We start from the raw sequence: 18,533 nt of genomic DNA, 5'->3' as shown, positions 1-18,533 counted from the left end.
TATGACAGTAATCGCTGGTGGGTGGACCATTGAAAGGTATACCTTCAAGGCCAAGTTCAAAGTAAATGTTATTATCGAAGTATATACTATGTCACCATATACTAGCCCGAGAATCATATTTTTTTTTAAATTTAAGTGCAATTCGTGAACAATAGCCAGATCAGAAATGCTGATCAGGTCAACTAGTTCCCAAAGAGAGCTCTGATAAGCCAATCAGATGGTTCACTGCTGCTCAGCGATAGCTCATAGCTAGTACACAGAACAGGCACAAGGGTCATTAGCCCCTGTACCCCAGAAACACACCTGAGCAGTACGGCAGAGGTATGTGCTATGCATGACCTGATCTGAAAGCATCACGTTGACTCATAACAGATCTTGTTCACGGTGGAACAGCTTAGTCAAGGATGGGGTGATCAGCACTGATGGACAAATTATACCCCCAATTTTGCAGGCAGTTATGGGAAAAAAAAGGAATATAATAAAATTTAGATAATATTGATCCCAAAGGAAATTATGATGATTTTTTATGATTATGAAGACACGTAATCCTCTTTTATTGTCATTTAGTAATGCATGCATTAAGAAATGATACATTATTTCCTCCGGTGTGATATCACAAAACACAGGACAAACCAAAACTAAAAGAACTGACAAAACTACATAATTATAACATATAGTTACAACGGTGTACCAATACCATAACTTGATGAAGAAGTCCGTGAGCACAGTAAAGTTCAAAGTCTCTCAAATGTCCCACATCTCACGCAGATGGGAGAAGGAAGAAAAACTCTCCCTGCCATACCCGACCACAGTCCGACTCTGAATCATCCGAAAACTTCGAGCTCTGATCAGCTCTCCGACACCGAGTACTGAGCGCCATCTCTGTCCGAACGATTCGACCTCCTTCTCGGTCACCAAAAGCAGGCAAGGCCGGGGATTTTGAGGCCTACCCTCCGAAAGATTCCCGACCACGCAGTAACGACAGCAACGAATGGGCATTTCAGAAATTTCTGCAGATGTTCCTCTGTGCTTTCACGTCTATCTCCAACAAATCAGAATTGTCCACAGCCCCTATTTAACAGATACAATATCATTTTCACCGGAGAGCTGCACACGCGACTGTGTCACAGTAGCATTACAAGTGCACAAATATAATTATTAGAAGAGAAGTAGAAAGAATAAAAACGACCTTAACACAAACAGTCAAACAGGAGGGTCATCACTTCCCCAGCTATAGATTGACTCATTATGGAGCCTAATGGCCGAGGGTAAAAATGACCTCATATAGTGCTCTTTGGAGCAGTGCAATTGTCTTAGACATGAAAAACTAGACAAAAGAAAACAAATTGGGCACATAAAAAAATTTAATTAGCATTTGAATACGAGTTGTAGAGTCCTTGAAAGTGAGTCTGTTGGTTGTGGAATGGGTTCAGAGTTGGGGTGAGTGAAGTTATCCACTCTGGCTCAGGAGCCTGACAGTTGGAGGGTAATAATTGTTCCTGAACCTGGTGGTGTGGCATCTAAAGCTCCTGTATCTCCAGCCTCGTCCGTTAATTGACAAACAGTGCACAAGAGATTTGTGAAACTATATTCTCGCATAGTATAACATCTTCAGGAGAATATATTGTTCCAATTTATTTCACTCTCTTCCAAGGAAACAGCTGGATTTCCATTCCACGATTCAAAACTGACTGATATTCCAAGCGGTTTTATAAACCTACCGACTTCCACTGTTATCTTGACTATACCTCTTTCCAAACTGTCTCCTGTAAAACACTATTCTTTTTTTTCAGTTTCTTCGCCTTCATCGCATCTGTTCCCAGGATGGGGCTCGTCCTCCTTCTTCAACTAAAGGGGTTTCCCTTCCTTCACCACTGACGCTGCCCTCACTCGCATCTCCTCCATTTCCAGAACATCTGTGCTCACCCCATCTTCACTCCGCTTAACAGTGACCGAGTTCCTCTCCTCCTTACCCACCGCAGCATGAGTCTCTGCATCCAACGCATCATCTTCCGCAACTTCTGCCATCTCCAGAGGGATTCTACCCCTGAACATACCCCCTTCTCTCCGCTTTCTGCAGGGATCACTCCCTCCATGATTCCCTGGTTTATTTATCCCACCCCGCCAATCTCCTCACCACCCAGCACTTACCCCTGCAAGCAGCCAGACTGCTACACCTGCCCATTCACCTCCTCCCTCACCTCCATTCAGGGCCCCAAACAGATGTTTCACCTGTGAATCTGCTGGGGTCGTCTATTGTGTCTGGTGCTCCCAATGCTGCCTCCTCTGGGTAGACTCATTGTAAATTGTGGGACCGCTTCGTCGAGCACCTCCGCTCCATCCGCCAAAAGTGGAACATCCCAGTGGCCAAACATTTTATTTCCGATTCCCGTTCCCGTTGTGACACGTCAGTCCATAGCCTCCTCATGTGCCAAGATGAGACCACCCTCAGGGTGGAGGAATAACACCTTATATTCTGTATGGATAGCCTCTATAAAGGCATGAATATGGATTTCTCCTTTCAGTAAAAGAAATTCCCTCTCCCTGCCCTCCTCTTCTCTTCCCACTCTGGCCTCACCTGGTCCCTTAACACCAGCTCCATAGCAAAGAAGGCCCAGCAGCATCTCTACTTTCTGCGAAGGCTGAGAAAAGTCCATCTCCCACCCCCCATCCTCACCACATTCTACAGAGGTTGTATTGAGAGCATCCTGAGCAGCTGCATCACTGCCTGGTTTGGAAATTGCACCATCTCGGATCGCAAGACCCTGCAGCGGATAGTGAGGTCAGCTGAGAAGATCATCGGGGTCTCTCTTCCCGCCATCACAGACATTTACACCACACGCTGCATCCGTAAAGCAAACAGCATTATGAAGGACCCCACGCACCCCTTGTACAAACTCTTCTCCCTCCTGCCATCTGGAAAAAGGCACCGAAGCATTCGGGCTCTCACGACCAGACTATGTAACAGTTTCTTCCCCCAAGCCATCAGACTCCTCGATACCCAGAGCCTGGACTGACACCAACCTACTGCCCTCTACTGTGCCTATTGTCTTGTTTATTATTTATTGTAATGCCTGCACTGTTTTGTGCACTTTATGCAGTCCTGGGTAGGCCTGTAGTCTAGTGTAGTTTTTGTGTTGTTTTACGTAGTTCAGAGTAGTTTTTGTATTGTTCATGTAGCACCATGGTCCTGAAAAACGTTGTCTCGTTTTTTACTGTGTACTGTACCAGCAGTTATGGTCGAAATGACAATAAAAAGTGACTTGACTTGACTTACCTCTTTTCACCTGCCTATCACCTCTCCCCGGGTCCTCTCTTCCTTCCCTGTCTCCTATGGCTCACTCTCCTGTCCTATCAGATTCCTTCCTCTCCAGCCCTTGATCTTTCCCACCCACCTGGCTTCACCTATCACCATCCAGCTACCCTCCTTCCCTTCCCCCCACCTTTTTTATTCTGACATCTTCCCCCTTCCTTTTCAGCCCTGATGAAGGGTCTCAGCCTGAAACATCGATTGTTAATTCATTTCCACAGATGCTGCCTGACCCGTTGCGTTCCTCCAGCATTTTGTGTGCGCGTGTTACGTCACAGAGGTGGCTGCTTCTCATCTGCGGTCTCAGCAGCTGTGCCCGCGGATGGTCCCAAGCTCGCCTGCGAAAGGAGGAGGGTTGGGCGTGGGGTTAGCGACCCCATCCTGTCAAATCCCAGTAGAATTCCCAAAGACCTCATCCCTGGGCGAGGAAGGAGAAGATGGTCTATTCCTGGGACAACCTGAAGTGGCCCAGGACAGGGGACTCTGGTGAGCTGCTATTGGTGGCCCATGTCCCAGTAAGGGTGAGGGGCTCAACTCCCTCTGAGTAGCTCTGCCTGCAAATTATTTATCTTTGGCTGGAAATACAATTGAGACTGATCCTGAGCTCATCTATCTGGAAGCACAAGAAACGGAAGCAGGAATATGTGCACTCAGTGGCCACTTTATGAGGGAATGGAAATATCTAATCAGCCAATCACCTGGCAGCAAGTCAATGCACAAAAGCATGCAGACATGGTCAAGAGGTTCAGTTGTTGTTCAGAAAGGGGAAGAAAGGCAATTTTTCCTCGAGCAATAAGGCCGATTCACACCTCTACCCACTAACTCCGCCACTACTTCATCATTTCCTGTCAGTTGTGTCACTTTATGGGCATACAATCAATCTTTGTATATAAGCTATCGAATGCAGCTATATTTATTGTGCTTTTTTATTATTATTGTGTTCTTTATCTTTTGTGTAAGTTTGTACTGCACTGAATACAGAGTAACAATTGTTTTTTTCCCCCTTGTGTACAGGAAATGACATTAAACAGTCTCAATTCTTGAATCTTTGACCATGGAACGATTGTTGTTTGACTATCTCAGAAACTGCTGATCTGGGATTTATATGCACAACAGTCTCTAGGAGTTTACAGAGAATGGTGTGAAAAACAAAATGAACATCCAGCGGGCGGCAGTTCTGCGGCCGAAAGCGCCTTGTTAATGAAAGAGGTCGGAGGAGAATGGCCAGACTGGTTCAAGCTGACAGGAAGGTGACAGTAGCTCAAATAACCATGCGTTACAGCAGTGGTGTGCAGAAGAGCATCTCTGAACGCACAGCACATTGTACCCTGAAGTGGATGGGTACAGCAGCAGAAAACCAAGAACTTACTCTCTTTATTAGGTACAGGAGGTACCAATAACCCCCTGGGACTGCTCAATGAGTTCAGCCTAACCCGAGCCTCATTCACTTCGACCCTTGTACCACACAGCTTACAGTTTCCTCAGTGTTTAAGAAAACCTGTCCATTTCAGTCCTGAGGCTGAGATTTCCAAAGATTTATTTACTGTCCTAACTATCAGATATTGCTTTCTCGGCTCCTGGTTCCACTGGAGGTGGTGGGAAAATGATTGGAAGAGGAACCTGAAGTCCTCGTCACCAATGCCAGAATTCCAATCGAGAAATCCCCAGGGGCCGAAATGAAGCGCAGGAGCAAGCGAACAACCCGAGCCTAATGCCATGTCCCAAAGACCAGGCTCCGGTGCCAGAAAAGGTTTAATAACTTCATGTTCTGACAACACATTCCCCCCTTGCTCGTTACTTCACAACAAGTCTACAACTGGTTGACGATCCCTTTAAATGGACCAGCTCGCAGGCAGTTCACGTTGTTAAAAGTCTGCTTAAAGTACCAGTCTACTCAGCGCGTACACACTGAGTAATAATTACGTTTACGTGACTCTAACAGAGCGGCGCAGCTAAACGAAAACGGTACCTGAACTGACACGAACTCTCACACTTTTATTTCATCTCTCGGTTTGTCACATACACTTGAAGTTGGCTTTCGAAGTTCATATGATTCGTTATGTGTATTGTTATTACCAGCGCAAACACTCGATTCAAACTCAATTCCACAAATCCGCAAATGAATTTCCAGGCGATACATCTCTAAAATTATTCGATCCATTTTCTCCTCTTTTTTGTACTACTTCTTTGACTTAATTTCAGATATGACCGTCTACTTTATAGGCCAACCAGCAGCCAATCACACTATTTATTGTATATCTTTCTCTAAAGCCAGACTTACTACCTTCATCCTTCTACAGCGTTCCGAACTGTCTACTAAATGATCGCAATTGTCATCTACTAACTTCGAATCGATGTATTAGTGAAAAATCGGCAATATCATCAAAGATATCAATTAGTTTATTTTTAAATTTGTAGCGTTGTTGGGGTTGTTAATCCCAAAAGTTTTTACATACAGTAACTATTTCTTTCTAAATCACGTGTCCCGAAACGCGTTAGACAAAAATTAGCTTCCCGGAAGTGTGTGAGTTGGGTGATGAGATGACGCAATCACAAAGCGGTCTATGTGCTGTAACGGCCCAAGGATCTCGCGAGATTTGCGGTGGCACGAGCGCGGATTTGAGGTGACGCACATTCCGCTTCCCTTTCCCAGTATGCTCTCTCTGAGAGACGGGAATGGCGGAGTATGGTAGCATCCTCACCCCGGCGGCACTCGGCCTCAACGCCGGACACTCGCCCGGACCCAAAGTGGAAGCTTTCGCCGACGCGCTGCAGAGGGCGCGGCAGGTAAAAGAGAGAGCCCGGCTTCCTTCGCTCGCCTGTAGGAGAGGTGCGGAGTGGAGGCGATGGTTCTGGGCCAGCCTCTTCTGGAGGGCCGGAACCGCCTCCATTTGCAGCCCCCCCGCCCCCTCTTCCCCGTCCCATCCTCGGGAGGGGGTAAGGCACATGGCCCCTTGGCTGTCCCGTGATCATCTGAACATTCCGGTTGTCTGGATCCCCAGACACCCCCCACGCCCCAGTTCTGAGTTGGATATCAGAGAGCAGCTTTACTCTTGGATTAATCTGAACCAACCCGGGACCCCAATTCCTTCCTACCCACTGCACTGCATTATCAGGCACCTGCTTTAGGATCTACAACCTAATATCGTGTTTTAGATTTACTGTGCCATACCTGCTGATTGTTCCAGGTCTTCTAGTTCTCCAATATATATAGCCCTTGCAAGCATGTCTGTATCTACAGTTTATAATACTGTAGAATGTAGTAGTTAAGCAATTATTGCTGCACATTATGCCGACAAATCCTGGCGAGGGACCAGATTAAAAACACATTTCAACAAATTAGTATCTAACATCTTGTCTCCTTCACCCCATGTTTTGTCTTCCTTTACGTTCCAGAGAATGGTGTTTCACAGTGTTTGTGTTTGCATGTCCTATAGTGTTGAGATTTTTCTCTGGTTTTCAGTTGTGGAATCACTGAAAGCTTGTTGAATTTGTGCATTAAGAATTGTGTAAATTGAGAAAATATTACCTGAAAACTGAGCTATGTAAGGGTTGGGTCAAGTCTGCTGAACACCTATGGGTCTCCGAGACTGTGAGTTTAAATAATGCGGTGATTGAGTTAAGCTGAATGGTAATCTTAGCATATTTATCATTTTCAGAGCTGATATTCTGTTGCAAGATTGGATGATGGAGCTGACTTGATGGGCTGAATGGCTTAATTTTGCTCCTTTCTCTTATGATCTTATTGGACTATCAGATAAAGGGTCTTTAGTTTATAAAACAATTTTTTTTGGCGAACTTAAAATAATGGGAAGACTAAGCCTGGATACATGTAGTCAAATATTTGCCAAGTTGCTGTAGATAAATGTTTTGTGCTCTTTTGCAAGGATATGAAGTTTGAAGGTTCAGAACATTCTCAAATTTTAGATTTCAGTAAATTGCTGAAAACTTTGAAATTCCAGCTCTAACTTTTGAAAATTTGAGAAGGGAACCAGGAGAATGTTATTGATGCTGGTATAAAAAGGAGCATTAGTAACATGGAAGTTGTCAAATTGTGTGAGAATCATTGTGTGCTGTTTCGTATGACGTGGGCAATCATGGTTTGCATGACCGTGGTTGTTCTTGGCAAATTTCTCTACAGGTTTGCCGTTACCTCCTGGGCAGTACCTTTACAAGACGGGTGACCCCGGCCGTTAATCAATGCTCTTTAGAGATTGTCAGCCTGGCATTAATGGTCAATAACCAGGACTTGTGATGTGCACCAGCTGCTCATATGACCGTCCACCTCCTGCTCCCATGGCTTCATGTGACCCTGACCTGGGGTGAGGGGGAGAGAGCCGGTGCAGGTGCCAGAGGGTGACTTGCAGGCTAGTAGGCTAGTGGAGGGCAGGAGAGCCTTGCGTTTCCTTTGGTAGAGATGTATCTCCATCCCATCACCCAATGTATAAGAAAAGAAAAATGTAAACAAAACTAAAAATCCTGGTGAGGGACCAGATTGAAAATACATTTGAGTAAGTCAATAACTTCCACATAGACTCTCTAACAACTTAGAGTATGTGTGGAAGTTATTAATTTGTTGAAATGTGTTTTTCAACAACAACTTGTGCCCCTACCCCATATTAAACAATAGGTCACTTATTATGGACTTCATCAAAGCAGCAACATCCATTATCCTAGTGAGCAACATTGGTTAAATAAATCCACAGAGAAAGCTTTTTTAGTGCATTTAACAAATTACTGGAGAGTGATCAGAAGGTTCTGACTTTATTTTGCTTGAATCTGGCATTAATTACTGGGAGTAAACCAGGAAAGCTTTGAAGGGAAATATTATGCAGTGAATATGAAGTTTGATTATTTTCCTGCTTTGATGTGCTCTCAATCTTATCCATGATGTATGTTGAAACTTCAGTTTTTTAAAAAACTTGTCCAGTCTCTCTTTTTGCCTCCCTTTTTTCTTCTTGGGAAGAAATTTGTAAATCAAGACTTCTTCAAGATTTATGGTGTAACATAATACGATTTACCACCTTTTATATTGCAGTCACAAGAGAGGTCGTGTGTTATAAGTGATCTGCAAGTTCAGCAAGTAACTGTTGTGTAGATGCCATTCTCCTTTAGTGTATTGTTACTTGATTGGTAAAAATGTTGCCTGACAGTTGTCTTGTAATTCTTGAGGACATTAGAGACTAGATCCTGGTATCTAGGGCAACAAACAAGAGGCTGGAATAAATCAGTAGGTTAGGCAGAATATGTGGAGGGAAATGTTTTGGTTGAAGGCCTGAAATGTCAACTGTACATTTTCCTTCACCAATGCTGCCCAACCTGCTGAATTCCTCCAGCATCTTGTTTTTTTTTTCATATTCTTTCCTGATAATCTGTTCTATTGAGACCCTCTATTAAATATATTTGCAAACTCTGGCATCTGGTTTTGATCACTAATGTTGCATTTTATGGAGCACACAAGTCATCAGTCATTGCAATGTAGAAAACTTTAATAAGATCTCAAGCCTTATTCTGAGAGGAAATATATTTCTTCTAGTAATTAAGTGGGATAATTATGCAGACTTCAGAGGGAAGGTTGTAATCAAAAATAATGTCTAATATCCTCTGACTGTTCTCAACCTTACGACAATCATTAACATTCATAATAGCCATTAACTATTTGTCTGTTGCTGTCAGTATATTTTGTGTATGTATTGCATCTCTCTTGTCCTTGCCGCTTGTTAACTTGGAGAGTTATTGTTGGAGACATATTGTAAGTAATATTTGAGCTTTATATAGCACCAATTTTCACATGTTGATACAGCTTTATTTCATGTTCAGATTCTAATGAATATAGGAAACTTTATGCAAGTGACATTGGTGCCAAATGCACAGATAGTATGTGTTATTTAAATGGCACATACTAGTTCTGATGGGTGTACAGTTATTTAATTTGCTGAGTTTGTAAAATGTGCTCATAAGGCAGAATCTAAACAATTTCTATAAGAAGACTTGTCCATAAAGTGAAGTTGTGGATATTGCTGATTCTGACATTTCCACACTTCCCAGCTGACTTGATGATTGCATATGCGTATCAAGAAAGGGACCTGAATCTGTAGTACAGCCAAGAAAGTTCGCCAAACCCTCTACTTCCTTGAGGCAAAAGTAATTTGGCATGTGCACATCAGCCTTACCTTTTTTTTAAAAAATCATTGCACCATAAGAAGGATGCGTAACGGCTCGGTATACCAATTTCTTTGTATATGGCCACAAGAAACTACAGAGTTGTGGATACAGCACATCACGAAAACCAGCCTTCCCTCTACGGACTCTATCTTACTGCCTCGTTAAAGCAGCCAGCATCATTAAAGACCCCACTCTCTTCTCCCCTCTCCCATTGGGCAGAAGATAACAAAAGCCGGAATTCTTGTGCTACCAGGCTCAAGGACAACTTCTATCCTGCTGTTATCAGACTCTTGAATGGACCGTGTACAATAAGATGGACTCTTGACCTCACAATCTACCTTATGATCCTGCTCTTTCTCCAGCTGTCCTGCATGTAATGATCTGTGTGCACAATATGCAAGGCAAGCTTTTCACTTCATCTTGGTACACATGACAATAATAAACCAATACCAATATTGACATGATTAGGTTTAACATAATTTCAAGAAGTGCAAATGAGGGAAAGTTCTATTTGCTATATATTTAACTTTTACTTAAAAGGCACTTGTTATACATTCCTTTCAACCAACTCGTATATAGTGGCCACACATGTTAATTCCATATCCCATTCCCATTCTGATAGGTCTATCCACGGCCTCCTCTACTGTAAAGATGAAGCCACACTCAGGTTGGAGGAACAGCACCTTATATTCCGTCTGGGTAGCCTCCAACCTGATAGCATGAACATTGACTTCTCTAACTTCCGCTAATGCCCCACCTCCCCCCGTACCCCATCTGTTATTTATTTATATACACACATTCTTTCTGTCACTCTCTTTTTCTCCCTCTGTCCCTCTGACTATCCCCCTTGCCCATCCTCTGGGTTCCCCCCTCCCCCTTTTCCTTCTCCCTGGGCCTCCTGTCCCATGATCCTCTCATATCCCTTTTGCCAATCACCTGTCCAGCTCTTGGCTCTATCCCTCCCCCTTCTGTCTTGCCTATCATTTTGGATCTCCCCCTCCCCCTCCCACTTTCAAATCTCTTACTAGCTCTTCCTTCAGTTAGTCCTGATGAAGGGTCTCGGCCCGAAACGTCGACTGTACCTCTTCCTAGAGATGCTGCCTAGCCTGCTGCGTTCATCAGCAACTTTGATGTGTGTTGCTCGTATATAGTAAGATATGTTTTAGTCCAATCACAGCTTGACCTTGTATGTAACTATTGTAACTCCATAAGACTATTTTTGTGAATTATATTTTGCGTACTCAGTCTTATACAAGTATCATACAACTTTGATTTGCAATTCAGCATTGAGGTCAACAATGGTCAGGCACCCAGCAAGTATTCGACTGTCACATCAATGGAGTTGAACTTTTAAACATCTCAGATTCAGGTATTGGGAATCTATCTGTGTTTCCCATTCCTGTCAGACCTAGATTATGATGTAAATTAAATGCTGAGCATTACTGTAAAACTAATCAAGTTGACACAGTTTGCGTGTTGGCCTAAATAGCTTTGTGATGTTACCGCATTGTTCAGCATATCAAACTCTGCCAAATTCCCCTTTTTCTGATATCCGTGTGATATGATCATCGGTTAGTGATTATGGGGTATCTAATTGCTGCTTCTTCTGTAGGACCAGGGTCCAGTTGTGACATCTTGGCTAAAACTAGTTAATTCAGCACTGACCAAACCTTGGGAGGTTTAAATATAAGATTAATGCCAGTTTCAAATACCCCCATGACTATATGTTGTTGACCAAATTTGTCTTTCCATATTATCTCCAAATGAGAGTTCCGTTTGACACAAAAAATTTGGAGATATCTTGAACTACATCATTTGCTACATACAACTTTTGGTTCTACACCGCAACCCCCACAAGTTGCTACGATACTGTCTACTGTACTGGCTGCATATGGTAAAGGTCACAAAGCTTCAACTTACTATTCAGCTTTAACACAAATCTCCGGGGAGAAAATTCTTTTGGGTCTTAAAAGAGCATGGGAGAAAGACCTGAGTGTGACTTTTGAGACAAAAGAATGGGACAAAATTTGCAAAAATGTCAAAACAATGTCAAGAGACCTGAGGGTGCGCCTTATTTAGTTTAAGATCGTACACCGTTTCTATTGGACTCCAGCAAGGTTACGTAGATCAGGGTTGAAAACCACCCCTGAATGCTGGCACTGTGAGGCGGATAAAGGGGACTTAATACATGCGCTCTGGTCCTGTCCCAGAATTCAAGAATTCTGGATTATGATACATAAGTATATTGGTGAAGTTTCGGGTATTCAACTCCCTTTCTGCCCTAGACTTTTTGTCTTGGGAGACACACTTGGGGATAAACACTCTCAAAATTGGATCCAGACAAATATAATGGTAGGAAGACAAATTATACTTAGAGGTTGGAGGAACTTGGAGGGACCATCATTTCAGGAGTGGGTCACAGAAATAGCCAAAGTAGCAGCTTTTGAATGCATGTCTGACAAACAGTTTGATAGACTGGACATTTATACACAAGAATGGAGCAAATATTTAGGTTTCCTTGGGGCGGGGTGGATAGTGGTGAAGCATATTGCTGAATGGCAGCCTTTTCTGTTATTAGAGGTCTAAATAGACACACATTGTTATTGTATTGAGATTTATTTCTGCCATGTTTGTTTTTATTTTATGGATAATTTTGTTTACTGTAATTCTAATGGTGACTCAAGAGTTCAGGGTTAAAAAATTTTCTAGAAATAAAATTTGAAAAAATAATGTAAAGGCAGCTACAGTGGTTAGCTCTGTGCACTTTAAAGTACTTGTAAATGCATTTTTTCTACTTGGTGAGAGGTTCAGAACAAGATTTCTAAAATTGCAGAGTTTGGAAAGGGCAGAGTACTGAGAAGCAGATGACAAAATTAAACCTTTCGCTTAAAATAATCTCTGGATTGCTGCCTGTGCCATGTGCCAGTGAGGACAAGAACAGGATGATTTAGCAGATGAATGCGTGGCTGAGGAACTGGGACAGGGTCTCAAGTTACTGGATTATTAGGTATGACCTGTACAAAAGGGGTGCACCTGAACCTGAGGGGGATCAATTTCCTTGCAGGCAAGCTTGCTGAAACTGATTTGGCAGGGGATGAGAGACTGCGTGATAGGGCTGAGGATGGGGCTGTTGGTATACAAGCATAGGCAATGTATAATGAAACTGTCGGGAAGGAGGGGCAGATGATGAGGCAAAATTGCGATCAGTGGGATGAGTTGCAGGGCAATGAAACAAAGTTGTGATTGGGTATTTTGTAATGAACCAGATTTGATTAGGGAGCTTAAGGTAAAGGAACCCTTGGGGAGGTGATCGTAATATAGAATTCACCCTGCAATTTGAGAGGGAGAAGCTAAAGTCAGATGTATCAGTAATGCAGTGAAGGAAAGGGAATTATGGTGAATGAGAGAGGAGCTGCCCAAAGTTCATTGGAAGGGGCATTAGCAGGGATGACAGCAGAGCACTAATGGCTGAAGTTTCTGGGAGTAATTTGGAAGATGCAGGATAGGTACACTCCAAAGAAGTATTCCCTAGGCAGAATGACACGACCGTGGCTGACGAGGGAATCAAAGTCAACATAAAAGCAAACGAGAGGGTGTATAGTAGAGCAAAAATGATTGGTAAGCTTTTAAAAGAACAACAAGGCAACTAAAAAGGTCCATAAGGAACAAAAAGATGAAATATGAAGGTAAGCGAGCAATTAATATCAAAGGGGATATGAAAAGCTTCAGATACATGAAAAGAGGTGAGAGTAGATATTGGACTACTGAAAAATGATGCTGGAGAGATAGTAATGTGGGATAAGGAAATGTCGGATGAGCTGAATAAGAATTTTGCACCAGGCTTCACCGTGGAAGACACTAGCAATATACAGGATGTTCAGGAGTGTCGGGCCAGAAGTGAGTGAAGTTGCAATTACGAAGGAGAAGGTGCTTGGGAAGTTGAAAGGTCTGAAGGTGGACAAGTCACCCAGACCACGTGGACTACACTTCAGGGTTTCAAAGAAGGTCGCTGAAGAGATTGTGGAGGCAATTGTAATGATCTCTCAAGAATCACTAGATTCTGGCGAGGCTCCAAAGGACTGGAAAATTGCAAATGTCACTCCACTCTTTAAGAAGTGAGGGAGGTAGAAGAAAGGAAATTATAGGCAATTAGCCTAACCTCAGTGATTGGGAAGATGTTGGAGTCGATTGTTAAATGAGGTTTTGGGTACTTGGAGGCACATGATAAAATGTGCCAAGGTCACCACGGTTTCCTTAAGGGAAAATCTTGCTTGACCAATCTGTTGGAATTCTTTAAAGAAATAACAAGTAGGGTAGACAAAGGAGAATGTTGTGTATTTGGATTTCCAAGGCGGTTGACAAGTGCCACATGAGGCTGCTTAGCAAAATAAGAGCCCATGGTGTTATTCCAGGAAAGATATTAGTATGAATAAGAGGCTCATTGGCAGGAGGAAGAGAGTGGAAATAAATGGAGCCTTTTCTGATTGCCTGCTGTCTCGCAGTGTTCGCAGAGGTTGGTATGTTGTATTATAGCGATGTGCTACACACAGAGCTAGAAATAACGACACCCAGTCTGTAAGTTGCACTCGAGACTAGTTTATTCAAACTTCGCGGCACTGGCTTTTATGAAGTTCCGTTCCCGCCCTCTCTGGGCGTAAATGACATCAAAGGTGCATTACAAAAGTCTCTTCCCACGCGTGGGCTTTCTCCCCTTGCTGGTGAAGAAGGCCCAGCGCCATTTTGGGGCTGACCTCTCTGCCGACGCACACGCCATTTTGTGAGCCGGTTCGCCTGCATAGAGAGTGGGTCGCCACATAACCCCCCCCCCCCAGAACTGGCGATACACCCCCCCCCCCCAGTCTCTGTTTGGGCAGTCTGCCTCTGCGCGGCGGTGCCTGAACCTCGACCGGCTGCGCCAAGTCCACATGGGCCAGTTTGAGTCGGTCCACCATGAAAACCTCCTCTTTCCCCCAATGTCCAGCACGTACGTGGACCCGTTGTTCCTGATCACCTTGTACGGCCGCTGTAGCGGTGTCCGATGTGTGCCCCTTCGTATAAATACAAACTTACAGTTCTGCTGGTCTTTGGGTACGCAGGTCGGGATCTGTCCATGCTGTGAAGTCGGTATGGGGGCCAGGTTGCCGAGCCTTTTGCGTCATCTGTCCAGGACTGCTGCGGGTTCTTCCTCTTGCCCCCTTGGGGCTGGTATGAACTCTCCTGGGACGACCATGGGTGCACCATACACCAACTTGGCCAACGAGGTGTGCTCTTTGGGTGCTGTGCGGATTCCAAGCAGGACCCAGGAAAGCTCATCCACCAAGTTAGGCCCTTTCAGGCGGGCCATGGAGCTGACTTCAAGTGACGGTGGAAGCGCTCCACTAGTCCGTTCGACTGTGGGTGGTAGGCAGTTGTGTGGTGTAGCTGTGTTCCCAACAGGCTGACCACAGCCTGGAGGCGAACTGGGCGCCTCTTTTGGAGGTAATGTGGGCTGGTAACCCGAAGCATGCTACCCAGGTTGCAATCAGCGCTCAGGCGCAGGAATCGGCGGTGATGTCGCTGAGCGGGACCGCCTCTGGCCATCTTGTGAACCGGTCTACCATAGTTGGGTACTGTGCTCCTCGCAACACTGGCAGGGGCCCCACGATATCCACATGAATATGGTCGAACCTCTAGCGGATGGGTTTGAACTGCTGCAGCGGGGCTTTGGTGTGCCACTGCACCTTGGCTGTTTGGCACTGCGTGCACATTTTGGCCCATTCGCTGACCTGTTTGCGAAGTCTGTGCCACACGAACTTGCTGGAGACCTTCCGGACGGTTGTCCTGATAGATGGGTGTGCCAAGCCGTGTATGGAGTCAAAAACTTGCCGCTGCCAGGACAATGGGGCGAGATTGGCCAGTAGCCACGTCACACAGGAGGGTCCTCTCACCTGGGCTTACAAGAAAGTTTTGCAACTGCAAACCCGAGACTGCAGTCCTGTAGCTGGGCATCTCATCGTCTGCCTGCTGTGCCTCTGCCAGTGCTGCATAGTCCACCCCCTGGGACAGGGCCTGGATGGCTGGTCTGGAGAGTGCGTCCGCCACGACGTTGTCCTTTCCCGAGACATGCTGGATGTCCATCATGTACTCGAAGATGTAGGACAGATGTCGCTGCTGGCAGGACGACCAGGGGTTGGACACCTTTGTGAACGCAAAGGTCAACGGTTTGTGGTCCGTGAACGCGGTGAACGGCCTGCCTTCTAAGAAGTACCTGAAATGCCGGATTGCCAGATATAGTGCCAACAGCTCCCGGTCGAAGGCACTGTACTTGAGTTCGGGTGGCCGTAGGTGCCTACTGAAGAACGCCAGGGGTTGCCAGCGCCCCTCGATGAGTTGCTCCAGTGCCCCACCGACTGCTGTGTTGGATGCGTGCACTGTGAGGGCAGTTGGAACGTCCATTCTGGGGTGCACCAGGGTCGCGGCGTCTGCCAAGGCTTCCTTGGCTTTAATGAAAGTGGCCGCGGCCTCTTCATCCCAAGTAATGTCCTTGCCTTTACCCGACATCAGGGTGAACAAAGGGCGCATGATACGGGCTGCTGAGGGGAGGAAGCGGTGGTAGAAGTTCACCATACCAACAAACTCCTGCAGGCCTTTGACTGTGTTGGGCCAGGCGAAGTGGCAGATCGCGTCTGCCTTGGCGGGCAGAGGTGTTGCCTCATCTTTGGTAATCCTGTGGCCCAGGAAGTCGATGGTGTCGAGTCTGAACTGACATTTGGCCGGGTTGATCGTGAGGCTGAAATCACTCAGGCGGGAGTGGAGCTGGGACAGATGCTCTTGACGACTACTGCTGGCTATGAGGATGTCGTCTAAATAGATGAACGCAAAGTCCAGGTTGCGTCCTACCGCATCCATTAGCTGCTGGAACGTCTGTGTGGCATTCTTCAGGCCGAACGGCTTTCGGAGGAATTCGAACACGCCGAGCAGGGTGATGAGTGCTGTTTTGGGAATGTCTTCAGGGTGTACCGGGATTTGATGGTATCCCCGGACGAGGTCTACTTTGGAAAAGATGCTTGCCCCGTGCAGATTTGCTGCAAAGTCCTGTATGTGCGGCGCGGGGTAGTGGTCTGGAGTTGTAGCCTTGTTCAGTCTGCGGTAGTCGCCGCACGGTCTCCAGTCTCCAGCTGCTTTGGGCACCATGTGCAGGGGGGAGGCCCACGGGTTGTCGGACCGCCGTATGATCCCCAATTCCTCTTGAACTCCTCCTTTGCCGGGGGAGCCTTTGTGCGTGGGCGTGGAGGGGTGAGCCCTGGGTTGGAATGTGGTGCTGTACTCCGTGTCTGGGCATGGCTGCCATGAACTGCGGTGCCAGAACCGATGGAAAGGCCGCCAGGATTCTGGTGAATTCGTTATCAGACAGCGTGATGGAGTCCAGGTATGGGGCCGGCAACTTGGCTTCACCCAGGGAGAACGTCTGGAAACTCTTGGCGTGGACCAGTCTTTTCCCTTGCAAGTCAACCAGCAGGCTGTGAGCTTGCAAGAAGTCCGCCCCCAGGAGTGGTTGAGCCACGGCGGCCAGTGTAAAGTCCCACGTGAACCGGCTGGTACTGAACTGCAGCTGCTCTGTGTGGGTGCTGTAGGACCGTATCGTGCTGCCGTTTGCGGCCCTCAGGGTGGGTCCCAGCTCCCTGTTGCGGGTGTCGTACCCCGTCGGGGGTAAGACGCTGATTTCCGCTCTGGTGTTGACCAAGAAGCGGTGTCCCGACTGTTTGTCCCAGACGTACAAGAGGCTGTCCTGGTGGCCAGCTGCCACAGCCATTAGCAGTGGTTGGCCCTGGTGTTTTCCAGGAACTTGCAGGGCGGGCGACAATGGTGGGTTTCTGTGCCCCACCGCTGGTGGTAGAAACACCACTGTTCATTGGCCTCCTCACTCCTGCCTCTGGGTTGTGTGAGCTCCGTTGCCGGCCTGGTCTGGCCTGGCCTGCTGTTGGGTGCATGGCTTGGTAATCTGTCTGACGGACACCTCGCTGTCCCTCTTGGCTTTCCACAGCACGTCTGCCCGGGCCGCCACCTTCTGGGGGTCACTGAAATCTGCGTCAGCAAGCAGCAGATGTATGTCCTTGAGCAGTTGCTCTAGGAACACCTCAAACATGAGGCAGGGCTTGTGTCCTTCAGCCAGGGCCAGTATCTCGTTCATTAATGCTGATGGCGGCCTGTCTCCCAAACCGTCCAGCTGCAGCAAGCGGGCACCTCGCTCACGCTGTGAGAGGCCAAAGGTCCCTATGAGCAACGCTTTGAATGCTGCATATTTGCCTTCTTCCAGGGGTGACTGTATGAAATCCTCAACCTGGGCGGCTGTCTCCTGGTCAAGGGAGCTCACCCTGTAGTAGTAACGCGTGGAATCGGGAGGTATCTGCCGAATCTGGAACTGGGCTTCTGCTTGGTCAAACCACATGCGTTGGTGGCAACGTCCAGAAAGTTGGCAGTTTTAGCGAAACTGCATGAACAGATGAAGAGTCGATCATCTTTGGTCCAGATCCTGTTTGGATCATCAGGGTCACCAATGTAGTGATGTTGTACACACAAAGCTAGAAATAACAACACGCAGTCTGTAAGTTGCACTTGAGACTAGTTTATTCAAACTTCGCGGCACTGGCTTTTATGCAGTTCCGTTCCCGCCCTCTCCGGGCGGAAATGACATCAGAGGTGCATTACAAAAGTCTCTTCCCACGCGCGGGCTTTCTCCCCTTGTTGGTGAAGAAGGCGACCCAGTGCTATTTTGGGGCTGACCTCTGCCGATGCGCGCGCCATTTTGTGAGCCGGTTCGCCTGCGTAGAGAGTGGGTCGCCACAGGATGTCAGTTATTTGGATGATGGAATTGATGGCTTTTTGGCCAAGTTTGCAGATGAAACGAAGACAAGTGGAGGGGCAAGTAGTGTTGAGGAAGCAGGCAAGCTGTAGAAGGACTTAGATGAGGAGAATGGACAAATAAGTGGCAGGTGGAATAGAGTCTGGAGGTGTATGGTCATGCACTTTGGTGGAATGCAGAAAAATGTAGACCATTTTCTAAATGGGGAGAAAATCC

General features: G+C 46.3%; 1 protein-coding gene across 5 annotated transcripts in view; it reads left to right on the top strand.

Moving 5' to 3' along the window:
- Positions 1–5,940: 5,940 nt before the first annotated feature.
- Positions 5,941–18,533, top strand: part of fubp3 (far upstream element (FUSE) binding protein 3) — a 97,087-nt gene continuing 84,494 nt past the window's right edge. For 4 of the 5 annotated variants that reach the window (XM_063073555.1, XM_063073553.1, XM_063073551.1 and 1 more), the window contains exon 1: positions 5,941–6,097. In XM_063073555.1, the coding sequence (XP_062929625.1) occupies positions 5,987–6,097 (111 nt within the window). In that variant the 5' untranslated portion in view covers positions 5,941–5,986. The remainder of the gene's footprint in view (positions 6,098–18,533) is intronic. The other variant, XM_063073552.1, reaches the window with a different exon arrangement.

This window comes from Mobula hypostoma, chromosome 21, assembly GCF_963921235.1.
Source record: "Mobula hypostoma chromosome 21, sMobHyp1.1, whole genome shotgun sequence".
Classification (NCBI taxonomy): domain Eukaryota; kingdom Metazoa; phylum Chordata; class Chondrichthyes; order Myliobatiformes; family Myliobatidae; genus Mobula; species Mobula hypostoma.
The sequence above is the reverse complement of the archived record's forward strand: the minus strand, read 5'-3'. Positions and strand labels throughout refer to the sequence as shown.